This window comes from Pterocles gutturalis, unplaced genomic scaffold, assembly GCF_000699245.1.
Source record: "Pterocles gutturalis isolate BGI_N339 unplaced genomic scaffold, ASM69924v1 scaffold17077, whole genome shotgun sequence".
Classification (NCBI taxonomy): Eukaryota; Metazoa; Chordata; class Aves; order Pterocliformes; family Pteroclidae; genus Pterocles; species Pterocles gutturalis.
This window is the reverse complement of record NW_010108297.1, coordinates 1,450-17,265: the sequence shown is the minus strand read 5'-3', so window position 1 is coordinate 17,265 and position 15,816 is coordinate 1,450. Positions and strand designations below refer to the sequence as shown.

General features: G+C 38.2%; 1 protein-coding gene across 1 annotated transcript; it reads left to right on the top strand.

The window, feature by feature from the left end:
• The first annotated feature begins 6 nt into the window (after window positions 1-6).
• Window positions 7-15,541, top strand: CEBPZ (CCAAT/enhancer binding protein (C/EBP), zeta). The gene is made up of 15 exons (XM_010072600.1): window positions 7-1,466; window positions 2,676-2,907; window positions 3,491-3,656; window positions 4,298-4,386; window positions 4,890-4,943; window positions 5,612-5,714; window positions 6,867-6,935; window positions 8,510-8,576; window positions 9,907-10,007; window positions 11,246-11,306; window positions 12,407-12,618; window positions 13,614-13,697; window positions 14,180-14,241; window positions 14,320-14,401; window positions 15,225-15,541. Exons 1-15 carry the CDS (start codon window positions 520-522, stop codon window positions 15,362-15,364), a joined length of 2,469 nt encoding a protein of 822 aa, XP_010070902.1. The 5' UTR covers window positions 7-519; the 3' UTR covers window positions 15,365-15,541.
• The last annotated feature ends 275 nt before the right edge of the window (window positions 15,542-15,816 follow it).

Sequence of the window (15,816 nt, the reverse complement as noted above, 5' to 3'; positions counted from 1 at the left end):
AAGAAGGATGCGATCGACGACCTGAAGGAAGGGGAGCTGGAGGCGTTCGTCAGCTCCCTGGGACTCGGCAAGTACGCGGAAAGCTGCCTGGTGGTGGAGGGGGAGGAGGACGGGGGCGGCGAGGAGGAAGAGAAGCCCCCAAAGAACCCAAAGAAAGAGAAAAGCAAGAAGGAAACTGGCCCACCTTCGTTAGAAGGGAAAAAAGAAAAAAAAGTCAAGGAAAAGGCAAGTGTTGTGAAAGACAGTAAGAAGAAACAAGCTGGGGGTGATCAGGACCAGCACCTTTCAGCAAAGAAAGAGAGACTGGAAGAAGATTTTGAATTTCATGCTAGGCAAGTGATACTGATCAAACCAGGGGGCAAATGGTATGATCTAGAATACACCAACGAATTTTCTCCAGAGCCACAAAATCAGGCGCTTCTTTCCAAGTATAAGGCCTTGGCCCAAAAGCTGTACCAGCATGAGACAGACCTGTATAAAAATAAGACAGATTATCAGAAGGGGGCTTCTTCAGCATGGATGAAAACTGTTGTGTCATCGGGTACCTTGGCTGACAGGATGGCAGCAATGACCCTTCTCATTCAGGACAGTGCTGTCCACAGTCTCCAGTTTGTTGAGAACTTGGTAAACCTCATAAAGAAAAAGGGCAGCAGGCATCAGAGCCTCATGGCTTTGGATACCTTCAAGGAGCTTCTCATTTCAGACCTCTTACCAGACAATCGGAAATTATGGTCTTTCTCACAGCGACCGCTTAACAACATAGAGAAGATGTCAAGTGGCAACAGGGATTCAAGAGACAGACGGTTGATACTGTGGTACTTTGAACATCACCTGAAACTGCAGGTGGCAGAGTTTGTGCAAGCGTTAGAAACACTGAGTCATGATTCTCTGACAGCAGCGAAATCCCGAGCACTGGCAGTTGCCCACGAGCTTCTCTGCAACAAGCCTGAGCAGGAGAAAGTTCTGCTTGTTCTGCTGGTAAATAAACTGGGAGACCCTCAGAACAAAATCGCCACCAAAGCCTCTTATCTTTTAGAGACGTTACTTCACAAGCATCCAAATATGAAGGGAGTAGTGTGCAGTGAGGTGGAGAGGCTTTTGTACCGGTCAAACATTAACGTGAAAACTCAATATTATGCCATTTGCTTTCTAAATCAGATAGTCCTCAGTCATGAAGAAAGTGCATTGGCTAACAAACTGATAACTGTGTACTTTAGCTTTTTTCGGAACTGCATTAAGAAAAAAGACGTTGAATCCAAAATGCTCAGTGCTCTTCTTTGCGGGGTAAACAGAGCTTACCCTTATGCTGAGACTGGTGATGAGAAAGTGAAAGAACAAATGGACACATTGTTTAAAGTTCTGCATCTTGTGAACTTTGGTACCAGTGTCCAGGCCCTGATGCTGCTGTTTCAAGTGATGGACTCTCAGCAGACTGTGTCGGATAGGTACTACGCAGCACTATACAAGTAAGTGACAGGTTTGCATTTTTTATATAAATTTCATTGTATGAGGGAGTCACTATTAATTTAAAGTTGTAGAAACACTCATTTTGCTTTTAAGATCTTGCGAGTTTTAAGTGTCATTGGCTAAAAATTTCTGATGTTCTGTATGAGCTAGAAGCAAATGCATGTGATTTCTTTGACGTACGTCGGGATAAAACAAATGATAGTGACAGGTCCTGCGAACACAACATAGGCATTTCATCCTTTGCACTGTTTTCTGGTGGCATGTTTTAATTCCAGAAATTATTTGAAACTAAAAGATAACTGCTACTGGAATCACTTTTACAGGTACAGTGGTTTAGTCACGTACTGGAACAGGTTGCCCAGAGAAGCTGTGGATGCCCCATCCCTGGAGGGGTCCAAGGCCAGGCTGGATGAGGCTTTGAGCAACCATGGCAGGGGGGTTGGAACTCGATGATCTTTAAGGTCATCACCATTCTATGATTCTACGATTCTAATAGCCTGAAATCTTGTTTCCTTTTTTTCATATTGGGGGTGCAGAAATATTATGTTAACAAATTCTTTAGATAGTTCAATTTGTATAGTTGGAAAGCCTTATGTTATAAAAGCATCTCTTGGTTGGGTTTTTTTTTTTTTTTGGTCCCAACTGATTGTTTAGACTCATTGTAGGATCCTTACAGGCTTCTGTTTAGTACACCACAAGGAAGTTGCTGATTTTTAAAAAGGGAACTGAAGTTCTCCCAGAACATCCAATGTATTTAGTGGCCTTCCTGTCCCTGGCAATCTGGAAAAAAAAGTGGAGCAGAAAATGAACTTGCTCCCACATATGTCTGGTCTGATTGTGAAGCATGCTAATTGCTAACCATTTTCTTTCTATTTTTTTGAACATCTGAATAAATCAGATTAGTTTCTTACTTTGAATATGTCAAATTTTGAAACAGTTTTCAGTTGAACTCAGTTTCTTTATATTTTCTTACAGGTTTTTTTTGTTGTTTACTGATACAGGTTTTTTCTTGTCTCATATATATCTGGATATCTTACACAGCTATTGACAGTTGAGGGTTGATTGTAATGGTTTTGAGTACTGGGGAACAAGCTGTTGCTGGCCTTTTAGATGGCGCTCTGAAGAATGTACATGATTGTTGTTAATAGCAATTATTCTCCTATATGCATTATGATAATCAGCATTATTTTCTCCTGTGTGTTCTACAGGAAACTTCTAGATCCTGCTTTAGCAACCTGCTCAAAGCCATCCATGTTTCTTAACCTTGTCTATAAATCTCTGAAGGCAGATGTAGTGTTGCGGCGCGTGAAGGCCTTTGTGAAGAGGTTACTTCAAGTCACTTGTGGACAAATGCCACCCTTCATTTGTGGAACCCTCTACCTTCTGTCTGAGCTTCTGAAAGTAAAGCCAGAGTTAAGGGTCCAGTTACAGGATCACGTGGTATAAGATGGTTTCTTTATCTCATTGTTTTTTCAGTAAGAGCTAGTTTCATGAGCACCTTCCCCTAACCTGCTTATTAGCAACCCGAGGGTTTGCTAATGTGTTATGTTATGGGAGAAAGCACTTGAACAATTATAACTGCATTAAAAATCTTCATAGATTAGAGTGTTTTAAGCACTCTTGTGGGTCCTGTGGACTTCATTCATAGAGAGAGGATTATTTTGCTAAATGCTGTATAAGTAAGCAGGTGAACATTCTTCACCCAAAAGCTTCGTCAAAAGCTGGCCCGTTTGTTTCTTGTGACTGCAGTCTCTGAAACATAGCTAGGCAGGACTGGTTTTTTTTTTTTTTTTTTTTTTTTTCTTTCTTAAGGCAGGGAGGGATCATTACACTTGTGTTATGTAAGCTGTAAAGTTCAATTTTAAGTCTTGTGTTAAGGCCAAAAATCTGTATTGCTTAAACATTGGCCATCATTTGTTTTTATTTTTGTAAGTAGCTTCCTAAGAACTATGTGTGTATTTTTCTAATAAATCAGAATAAAACTGGAAAGGAAAAGCTGTTCACTAACATTTTTTGTTTTCAGGAATCAGATGATGAAGAGTGCTTTAAGGATCAAGAAGAGGCTGAGGAAAAATTTGTGGATGCAGACAAAGAAGTAGAAGGTGAAGAGAGGAGCACAATGGAAAATTCTGCTAAGACAAACAACTCAAATTCAACAGCCTCATGGGTGCATCATCTGAATATGGGAGGTAAATTATCAAGAAAATATAATTTATTTAACTTCTAACATCCTGTAACAGAAACGTGTTGATCAAGACTTGTTGCAAAATTAGGTGATTAAAGTATTATTTTAGTTTTTCAAATTGAAGTTTGATTCAAAGCAATCAGTCAGAATATTTTTTTCTTTATCTGTTAGCTCAGCAGTGATGGAGAGACTGTATGAATCTGCTAACGTATTTCACTTTATGCAGTTTATTGTGTTTGGGCCTAAGCAATAAACAGGCTTGGGATTTTTTGTTTCCAAGTTCAAACACCTTCAGAGCAATGTAACCAAGGTTAGGACATGTAACTGCTCATTTGCTTGTGAAGCTTGTTAGAAGAATTTGTTTAGCTTTGAACCTGCTTCTAGCTTCACTCTTTCTGGAGGGCCTTTTGGGACAGAGCAGGGCTTTTCAGGAGCTTCCTCGGAAGCATGTAGGAACTCAGCTATGTGCCCGATCATACACCGGCGAAGGGCAGCTGAATATAACCCTTACTTGCTCCTGCATGAATCTGTGGCCTGTCCAATTAAGAACGATGGGCAGCGTTACTCTCATGGTAAAATTGAAATGGTACTCTTGTAAAGTTGCCTGAGGAAATTTAAGTTGTTTTCATCTTCTCTGCCACTCAGGCAGGAAGAGTGGAGCTTCGTATGATCCAATGCACCGAAGTCCTTTATACTGCGGTGCTGAAAGTACAAGCCTTTGGGAACTGAAGAAGGTATGGCATTCTTATGTTGGTGATTACTGTCTTTGTTAGTGTGGCCCTTGTGTTGAGAGAATAAAATGAACTTGGTTATTCTTGGAGTAGCTACCCTGGTGTAACAGGAAGGTAAATGACACATTGTTCACCTTTAAGCTTGTATATTTTACGTACAACACTGGTATTCCAGGGTAGGAAATAGGAATTTTTAAGTGGAGATTTGAACAACAATAATTTTTTTTTGACGCTTGGATCTTAGCTTTGTATCAATAAAGCTTTTTAGTGTTGAATTAAATAAAATTCTAAGTGAGGATGTATTTACTTAATGGAAACAAAAGATGAGAACTCGAAGTTCTTCAGTTGTTCAAGGTAAGAGCACATCAGCCTTGCCCTGCTACATGCAGCTGTGTGTTATTTGGTGAGTTGTAGAGTGGTGTTGCCAGGAGTCTGATATGTCAACATGAATCGTGGTTGCATTTATTTTTAAAGAAGAAATAAATAAGTGATTCGTGTTTTTTCAGCTTTCTGAACATTTTCATCCATCTGTGGCCCTCTTCGCAAAAACAATTCTAGAAGTAAGTGCTTTAACTAGTCTGTAGCTTTGAAGTTTGATTTTTATCTTAGCTGTCTTTTGCAATTTGAAAAAATACTTTATAAAGCCTCCTTATGCTTTGCAACATGCTAACTAGCAGCTCTGCAGCACTGTAATGTACGCTCACATGGAAAGCTTCGTGTTTTATCTAAAGGAGGCTGCTCATGGAAGTAATGAACTTGGTAAAAATGTGGGTATTACATGATTCTTAAAGCTTTTTTAGAGTTTTGGTCTATCTTTTTATTTGAAGTGGGTTTTTTATGTGAGGAACCATATTGTTGGAACAAATTCTTTTTTAATACTGTTGTGGTATCATGCTCAAACATACACAAACGTATATTTAAAATATTTATTTTCATTTGAATATGTGGTACCCGAATAGTGCTGTTAGCACAGTACATTGCAAGGCAGTCCATCACTGACACAGATTGAAGGTGGTGTTTTTAGTTTAAAAAATACTGAAATTCCAAAAATAAGAGCTGGTACAGCAGTGTATTAACTGATCAGGCTTGTGTGATGAAGTATCCCCGAGTCTTTGTCTTTTTAAAGTGTGGTTTAATATTGTTCTTGGACTGTCTGAGTCCTCTGTGTTTAGTTGCTAGCTTTCTAAAATGAAGACCTTAATGATTTTTGGCTTTTTTCTTCTTTCAGGGCAATCACATTCAGTACTCTGGTGACCCTTTACAGGATTTCACATTGATGAGATTCTTGGATCGCTTTGTGTACAGAAATCCCAAACTCCATAAAGGCAAAGGTACGAACTTCTCTGTGCATATTAGCATATGGTCTTGATTATTGATGGTGACCAAATTATTTTTCTCTCAGATCACCAACTAACCCTTTGTGCTTGTCCAGTATTTGGGGTGCGTGTGGTGCAACAGTGGAGTCGGATAAGGCTTCACGGCTGCAACAGACACGGCTGCAACTCAGAACACAATCAGATGCTGCTGCCTCTTACATCTGCAGTGCTGAAATTGCTAACCTAGCACGAATAAGCAAAGTGATAGGGGAATGTAAAGGCTACAGAATGGTTGAGATTGGAAGGGACCGCTGGAGGTCATCTGCTCAAGCAGGGCCAATCTAGAGTGGGTGCCCAGGCTGTCCAGGTGGCTTTTGAATGTCTCCAACAATGGAGACTCCACAGCCTCTCTAAGCAACCTGTGCCAGCGCTCAGTCACCTTCACAGTGAAGAAGTGTTTTCTGATGTTCAGATGGAGCCTCCTGTGTTCCATTTTGTGCCCATCACCTCTTGCCCTGTCATGGGCACACTGAAAAGTGCCTAGCTCTGTCTTCTTTACAGCCTCCCTTCAGGTATTTATATATGTTGATGAGATCCCCCTGAGCCTCCTCTTCTCCAAGCTGAACAATCGTAACTCTCTCAACTTTTCCTCACAAGAGAGGTGCTCCAGTTCCTTCATCATCTTAGTGGCCTTTTGCTGCACTTTCTCCAGTATGCCCATGTCTGCCTTATACTGGGGAGCCCAGACCTGGACACAGCACTCCAGCTGGGGTCTCACAAGTGCTGAGGGGAGCGGAAGGATCACCTCCCTCCACCTGCTGACAGCACTCCACCTAGTTTAGCCAAGGATACTGTCAGCCTTTTTGCTGCATGGGCACATTGCTGACTCATGGTCAGCTGGGTGTCCACCAGGATGCCCAGGCTCTTTTCTGCCAAGCCACTTTCCAGCTGGGCAGCCCCCAGCATATACTGGTGCATGGGGTTGTTCCTCTCCAGGTGCAGGACTTTGCATTTCCCCTTGTTGAACTGCAGGAGGTTCCTGCCAGCCCATTTCTCCAGCCTCTTGAGGTCCTTATGGGTGGCAGCAAAACCCTCTGGTGTATCAGCCACTCCTCACAGTTTTGCATCAATAGTAATAATTTGTTTCTGATTTATGTTCTGCTACAGAAAACACCAGCAGTGTGGTAATGCAGCCAAAGAAGAAGCAGTTTATGAAAGATACGCAGAATGTTGCAGGTAAGCCAGCCCCTTTTTCAGTTGAGATTATGATGGGTAAAAATTTATTGGCTAGTTTTTATAGACATGTGTCATCTGTGCTGACTATTCTGTTTCTCTTAGCAATGAAAGAAAGTCCTGTCCATCAGGAGTGCAGTGGTGGTACCTGATGTTCAGGATCAGGTCTAGTCTTCTCGTAAGGGTGCATGGAATCTTCACAGCTGAAACTTTGGATCCATTAAATCATTTTAAGAACAAATGACATAGAGAAAGTCAGTTACCTCAACTGTTAGCCTCTTGAGTAGGAAAACACTTTGTCTTCTACTGTAACACTTGGCTACACAACAAATTTTTTTTTAAGACCCTTTTTTAACACTTGGCTACACAACAAATTTTTTTTTTAAGACCCTTTTTTTCTCTCTGTTTTTCCCCTTAACTGTCAATCACTTTCTATTGTAATTTCTTTTTCTTAGGCAATGAATCCCCTTAACTGTCAATCACTTTCTATTGTAGTAATTTCTTTTTCTTGGGCAATGAAGGATGAAGATCATACCTTCTGTTTTGCCATCCCATTAAGAAATGTATAACAGCAAAGGACAGAGCTAGTGAAAACTGCATGCCTTGTTATCTCTGCTGGGTTTACTATGACCTGCGTACGCTTCCTATACCTTCTCTTATGCTAAGTTGTCTTTTTCCTGTATCCCCCTAAGAGGAAATACACCCCCTGGGTAAAGAGTAGATTTGTAATCTTGTATAAAAGGTTTAGAACTTTGTTACAAATTCACTTGTTGCTGGGATTGTGATCCTTTAGGAGGGAAAAAAGGCTAAAAAAAACCTTAGAATTTCTTTCAGCTAATGATATTTCTAGTTAGAAGAGCAATCTGTTAGGGTACTAACCTCTCAAGCCTGTCAAAGTCCCTCTGGTTGGCATCCCTTCCCTCCAGCACCCACACAACTTGGTGTCATCGGCAAACTTGCTGAGGGTGCACTCCATCCCACTGTCCATGTCTCCAACAAAGATGTTAAACAACACTGGTCCCAGTACTGGCCCCTGCGGATCACCACTTGTCACCAGGCTATACTTGGACACTGAGCCATTGACCACAACTCTTTGAGTGTGATGTTTTTATTTGTTTCCAAGTTACCATATAACCACTTTTATTCTTCTTATTATGATTGAAAAATGACATAAAAATCTCAGAAAATTGATTTATATAATGATTTAGATCACGTTAAGCTCTTCCATTACGAGATACGGATTACTCCAGGAGTGCTGGGCAGAAGCTGTTCCAGTGTTTTAGTGCATGACAGCAAGCTTCTCTTATTTCCTACCTTTTTTTTTTTTTTTTTTTTTAAATGCCTATTCCTGCAGTAGGTGACTGCAAAACCTCCCTTGCTGCTATGTAGATTAGAACATCTAAGTATCAGTATATACACTGAGAACTGTTAGTTTAAAGAGGTTTTGAGATGAACTCCAATTTAATGGACGACACTGGGTATCTGCATACATGTGTCTCTGCGTGCTGTTTAACCTTTGAAAAGAATAACAATCATTTCAGCTTGAGGTTAAATCAGTTATTTTTTTGTTTTTGCAGTCAACAGTAAGGAATTCCGTGCCAAAGATGAAAGCAAAATCCCAGTGGATGAAGTGTTTTTTCACAGGTAATGAAATACTTGTCAGCATTCATTTCAGGTGTTGCTTTTTAATGCAAACCCCATGTCATTTTGTAAATATTCTCTGGTATTCCAGGTGTTTGCAAAATTAGATTAATTTGAGTGACTTGTAATGACTTTCCTTAAAATGTAATTTCAACATTTGTCAAAAGTGCTTAGGAAAGAATATACCTTGTGAACAAAGGCAAGCAGTGCTTGTAGTCTAAAATTTAAGTAAGTTGCCATTTTCATCAAGAAGGCTTAAACAACAGGTAGTGATGAATGTCTTGTGGGTTGTAATTCTTGTGCATTAGAAGTGTATTTTTAAAAACCTGGAATATACCTTGCTTATGTTATTAGCATCAAAGCTTATTAGAATGGAACAAAAAGTCAGAGGAGCTAGTTTTCTGTGTATTTATTTTTGTATTATTCATAGTTCTTTCCGTTCAGTTTGGCTTTCCTTTCAGATTATGATATAAAAATGCAGCTGTAACACTGAAATCGACGTGATACACATTTGGCAAAGATTTGTTCTTAGTAAATCAAAATACTCGTTACTTGTGTCTCCTTATGAAATCGGTGTTTGAATTCATTTATTTTGTTTAAGTCACTTTGTTTTGTTTTTTTTTTCTTGTTTAATATATTTTTTGTTGTAGGGGTTTTTAAATTTTTTTTAAGTATCGGGTTAATGGAACTTACTAATTTTGAGATTAAACACAATCAGCTTAAAGATACGCCCCTGTCTGGAAATTTAACAGTATTTTTACATTGAAGATTACTGAAACTGGGATTGCACCTTTGAAGTCTTCCATACAAAGTGCTGTGCTCTTTTGCTCTTGTATACGATCAAATTTTCTGTCTGTGTTTAGTGGTTCTTTAATATGAAATGAAGGAACGATAGTGGTTTAAAATGGCTGACAGAAGGTAAAACTAAGCACACAAAAGAAGAGGGCTATGGGGCAAAATTTAACAGAAGTTAATGGCTGAATCTCTGATTCTGTGCCCCCCCCCATTAGATTCAAGTTCAACTCCATCCTTTTTTCTTTATAAGGCAAATTTTCACATCTTTCTGGTGCCCTTTTATAAATTCACTATGTTGAAATAATTTTTGTCACCTTTGTGAAATTTCTTTGCTTTCAATCTTACTGTAGTGGCTTAGTCTTTGAAAAACAAAGAAAATATAAACCTCTGATTTGAGATGTGTTTGAAGCCATTACTTTTCATTTTCAACTGGCAACATACATGTGAAACAATGTGCAGGTTGTTTTTTTTTTAAAAAAAACTTGTCATGAAGATCATCACCTGTAATTTTGTGTGTGAGAGCAATATATTATTTCAGATTTTATTCAAAGTTCGATAAGAGGAGAGAGAAACAAAAGCGTCAGGATGATGAAGAAAGTGTGGAAGACGTAGATGATGATGAATTTGAAAGAGCATTGGGTAAGGTTGTGTTTTTCCTTGCAGTAACTATCCCAATATTTTCTGCTTTTGCAAATTATTAATTTATCCCTACTTATGGAAGTGGAAGAAAAGTGGCTTTCCAGTTCTTTATGCTACTACAGCCAGCAGTTCATACTCTCCATCACATAAGCCAGCTCGATGTCCGTCTTTTTTATAAAAGAGGTCTTGCTCTCACTGTGCCAGTAGTGTTCAGTTTGTTTGAACGGTTGGAAATTGTCTGATTTTGAACATAAGCTCATGAGTGGCAGGTTTTTTTTGTTTGCTTTGGGGTTAGTGTATGATTTGTTCTAGAATCTAAATTTTAGTAATGTACCATCAAATGTCCATTATTTTATGATTTCATGTTTTACTTATACAGTAGTATATTTATGTGAAAAAAAAAAATCCAGTTAGCTCTCCATAACTGTTTTGTACAATATTTTTAGAGAATTCTTGAACTCCCGTAGCAGGGTTCTTCCTCAGTGACACAATTAGTACGGTCTTATGACAATAATTTGTTACTAATTTGTTTGTCATTTTATTGTTGTTTTATTGTTAGTATCTTTAATAAGTTGACTCTCTCTGAGAATTTGCTTATTAAATTCAGACACTCAAATTAAGGACCCTCTAATGTTAGCGTTTCCTCTTTGAAACGGAACAGTTGTAATTTTTCAGGTTTTTTACCTGCTATTTTCTATAGCAATTTGTTCCTAAGTGAATCCGATGATAGGAGCTGTCATCCTCTAATCTGCTTGCTTTTCTGTCAAAAATTGTAGTGAATACTTCTAATCTGAAAATTAGCATACAGATTAGCTGTCAGGACACTTGCTCGGGGTATCTTCATTGAGTCTTTGTTCTGTCTTGGAGAAAGCGTATGAGACTTGTGATACCTGCCAACTAAGTTTGAATCACTGGGAAATTTTATGTCCATTTGTGTCTGTTTGCTTCCCGCATCATCTAGTTCTGGCCAGAAATTACATCATGGCTAAATGAAAACTTTCATTATTTTTCAAAGAAAAATACTTTTTCAGAAAAAGTCCAGCTAGTTTTAGATAACTGTTTTGTGGAGTGTTTTTCTGTAGGAGTTTGAACCCTTTGGTATCAGGGCCCTTTGTTACTGATGCGGATCATATAAATTGTTCAGGAAAAGGTTACCTAAAAATAATATATATTGTAATTATTTCATGTTTCTTTGCTTGACTTTGTTTTGTAGTAGTAAACAATATTTTCCCTCCTAGATACATTTGAAGCTGCTGATAATGTCATTAATGTTGGCCAGGATGACCTTGATTTTGCTGGGTAAGACTTTAAATCGCTTCTTTCATCTCTTGTTTTAATACCTATATGGAGTTTAACTCTGAAATGCTGTACAGACTTTTTTCAAAAAGACTCAGAATATCACCTTGCGAAAAAGGCAATAGCAGCTGAGTGCTGGGTAGTGCTGCTTTTCTGCATGTCCCATAATGGAGCATTGTCATCCTGTGGTGCTTACAGTCTGCTGGCTTGACATGCGAGACCTGTAGTATTTTATTTATACAGTGACCCAGTAAGCAAGGTAAAATCTTACTTGTTTTTCATTGTCTCAGGTTTCTGTTTGAGAATTACCAAGTACAAAAGTAAAAGCAGAATGAGACATAATGATACTGCTGCTGTATGGACTGGTTGTAACTGGACCTAACCCAGTAAATAAACTTTGTGGAACCCAGAGTCACAGAGCTCAATTCTCAGGAAGTCAGCGGTTTCATTAAGCATAGAATCATAGAATAATTTATATTGGAAAAGGCCTTTTAGATCATTAAGTCCAACTGTGAATGATGAAGTAGCCTTGTTTTTACTTACAGTATCTGCAGTACAGCTTTCAAATCAGCACATGAACTCTTTTTTCTTGAGGTGAAAGGAGAATTAAAGCTTAAACTTTGAGTGAAACCTGAACGTTTTTGTGATCCAGACTGGTCTGAGTGAAAAAAAACAGAGAGGAGACAAAAAACAAGTAATGGTCTAGTACCTGAAGAACCACGTTTCCTAAAGAAAAAAAAAAAAATAAAGTAATATTTCTTCTTTTAGTAGAGTTGCTAGGGTTACCAGCAGTTTGTGTGTTTTTCAGAAAAGTCTTTCTGAAATGGAGCAAAAAGCTGAAGCTGACATTGCTGTTAATTTCAGAATAGGATTCTCTCTAGAACTTCTTAAAATGGTTGACTTTTATAACGCAGTTCCACGTGCTGATGTTGAAAACACACCCGAGTGCATGATACATGTTTCTTAGGTCTCAGCCTACATTTACAGTAGTTTGCAGTGGTGTTGAACTCTTCTAACATAGTGTTCGCCAGTAGGTAGATGTTACCTGGGTGCAAACAGTATTTTGTCAGATGGAACGCTAAGCTTGTTACATTTTTTTTTAGTAATATAAAAAAGAAAACCAAAGGCGGTAAGAAAGGCCAAAGAAGTGAGGAATCCAGTGCTGACTGGGAGGATTCTGATGATGAAGATGAATTCAGTGATCTGGATGATGAGGAAGTTTCCTTAGGAAGTATGGAGGAAGACTTTGGAGAGGATATGGATGAAGAAGGGGGTGTATTTATGGATGTGGATGATGATGATGGTAAGAGCCTAGGTAAAGTACGATTTATTACCAAAAAATAAGAAGAAAAAGCTTTAAAAATAGCCTATCTAATATATAATCACATATATAAATTCAGATTTAGTTACCTAGGTGTGAGGTTTGGCTTTTAAGGAAAGAAATGACAAGTCCTTCACTGGACAATGAAGTCGTAAGAGAAACATTTCCTGGCAGTCTCCTAGGTGGGAGTGGGAATTAAGCATCTGGGTATAAAACCTTGCAAACAGGATGTGTTTCTTTCAGTCTGAAAAACACTGGCAGCAACAAAAGTAGCTTTATACACAAATAACTGGCTACAGTAGCCAGAAATATTAAAAGATCTGAAAGAGAAAATAAAGTCTGGTACTTGATAATTTTTTTTTTGTTTCTTTAGACCTAGTTAATTTTGAATTTTTACATGAGGTAACTTTTATTTAAATTACTGTCTCATGAGTAACAGCTTACTCTTCTAATACAGCTATGCACCCAAATTTGTATTACCACTGTGGTAACAACTGATTGTTGCACCTGCATGGTTTTATTATCTTTTCAACTGAAAAGCACAGTTTACATGTATACACTTTATATGGCTGGAAAAGCACAAATTAATGGAGTTATTTCACCTAATAACTTAAGGTCACAGGAAGATGATTGAGGGTAGATAATGCTGTATTAGTCTTTCATGAGATTGTAATTTCAGCAAATTTACCAAGCAGACATTCAAGGTTTATATAACACCTGCTTTTAGCCTTCATATCTTATGTATCTTAGTATATTTCATTCCTTTTTATCCTAAAAAGCATAAAGAATGGCACAACACTGACCAATTTTTAATTGTCTGGGCTGAAGAAATCCCAGATTTGGTTGTGTGCACTGTGTTTTAAACTTTTTTAAAGAAAGACCATTATGATAAATATGCCTAAAAAGAAATTTAATTATCTGAGGTGTTTTAAATAAATTCATATGGTGTGAGAATGAGGGATTGATGTATCTTTTTTTTTTTCTGACAGACCCGAACAACGACAAGCAATTGCAGTCTCTCAATAAAAAGGGCAAGAGAAAGAAAGATACTAATTTTGTGGGATCACTAGAAGGTAAGAAAACACTGCCATAGTTTCCATTTGAGAAGGCTTAATATCAATACAAAGTCTGGAAAATTTTTGTAATCAGAGGGTTTTAGTACAGTAGGTTATTTGGGTTCATTGAGATTTGAATCAATCATAAATTAAAATGAGTTGGTCTTACCCTTGTCCACCAACCAGTGTGGCCTAATCCAGAGTGACAATCTGCTGTTGAAGGACTGAGAATCGAAGAAGGAACTTTTAAAGGACGGATGGAGTTACACTGGTGGTTTGTGTGTATGTCACTAACACGTGATGCATAGCTTTGTGCTATTTAGCTCTTGGCTGGAAACTTTTTTTCCCTCTTTATTTTTTTAGGGGAAGTGGAGAGTAGAGGTTTCTAACACAGCTACTTAAATGGTCTTATTAAATAAATAATTTTTTAAAAAGTAACACTTTCTTTTAGTGCCTGTGTGAACTTGAAATTCTGTCTCATAATATTTTTTTGTTTGAAGGACCCAACCGAGGAAAGAAGAGAAAACTCAAAGATGCCAGTATACTGGCATCTGCAGAAGAGGTAAGTTTGATCAGTGCTTAGCAAAAAAGTGCTTACCTGTTTCTTTGTAATAAAATACTAAAATTTCTCTCTTTAAAGTTTGGCTATCTGCTGGATGAAAATGCTGGGTCCAAGTTTGACAATATTGGAATGAATGCCATGGCCAACAGAGATAATGCAAGTAAGTACATGCTACGAATAGCAGATGGTTGTAATGCTGTTTTCCTTCTTTCTCTTCAGATTCTGTACTTAAAAAGGGGTACCTTCTTTAGCAGAAATACACACGCAGTCCGAAATCACACAACAGGGACAGTAGCTCAATGTCCGTAAGACATGACTTAGTTTTCTTCAGTTACGAGAGATGCCCGGTGCTAATATTAACTGTCACTACTGGAGTGAATAAGGCTTCAGAAAAGAGAAGGAGGCCCTTGTGGCCCTTCCACACTGTAAATAAGGACAGGCAGTATGCCATTTGTGAAGCATTCTGTGAATTTTGCTCTGATCGAATGTCCTGGATTCTTGTGAAGGGAAGGTATAAGACATGGCTGTCTTTATCTGCCAACCAGAGTATTTCCTTGTAGTATTGGTGAAGCAAAAGTAGTTTCCCAGAAATAATTATAATGATTAAGTGTGTATATACTGATTGAATAATCAGTCCTTTGTAGAGCTTTTACAAGACTTGCTGGGGTCACCTGAAAAATGTTAACAACAGCACTCAAACCCTGTGTACTCCTAACACAAGCGTGTCTAGTATTAGTAAAATACAAAGCAATGGCAAGAGCGTCTTAAACCCTGAGATTCTGAGATGGTGGTAGGGCATGTTTTGTGAAATTAAAAAAACACAAAACTTTCTCTGGTGTAAAAAAAAAAAAAATTGGCAGTTTGCACTTTATTAACATTTATAAATACAGTAGCCAAGTTTAACTTTTACATGATTCATCTCTACTCCACATCATGGTCAGAGGTATCCATTGGCTCCTTATTTCTCACCTTTCCTCTTACAGATGTCAAACAGATCCAGTGGGAAATAGAGCGTGACAAGTGGCTTCACAATAGGGATGTGAAAAGCATCATCAAAAGGAAGAAACAGTTCAGGCACAGAGGGCTGAAAAACAAGTACAAAGGCAAGAAATCAAAAAGATGAACTGGACATTTTAATGTGGACATTTTTACAATAATTACTCTAAAATAATTTTTTAACTACTCACACATTTTTCTTACTTTAGTTCTTGCTGCTTAACCATGTCATTTGGTCATTCTCCCTTATGCCGTGAATTCCAGACCACTCATTGGATTTGTAATACACTGAAAAATAGGAAAATCCACGTCAGCTCTAAGTTAGGCATGTCTGAAGGTGAGCCACGTTGTGGCTAGCTTTGCTGGATGTATAGTCCTCCAGTTCTGAGGACTCTATCCAACAGTCTGACACTCCAGCCACACCTATGTATAACAGGAAACATTTCTGCAGTGTTTCCTGGAGTAAGTTTTAAGCAGTAATAAAATTGGTTTTATATAGAAGATGCAACAGAAGCTTCAGCCATCTTTCTGAAGCCAGCTATAAACCTACCTTCCAGAATTGATGGAAACCTCTTCTGC

Coding starts and splice junctions, on each gene's coding strand:
- CEBPZ (XM_010072600.1), top strand. CDS start 520: ATGAAAACTGTTGTGTCATCGGGTACCTTGGCTGACAGGATGGCAGCA. Junction 8,577..9,906: donor GATGAAGTGTTTTTTCACAG/GTAATGAAATAC, acceptor ATATTATTTCAG/ATTTTATTCAAAGTTCGATA. Junction 13,698..14,179: donor TTTTGTGGGATCACTAGAAG/GTAAGAAAACAC, acceptor TTTTGTTTGAAG/GACCCAACCGAGGAAAGAAG.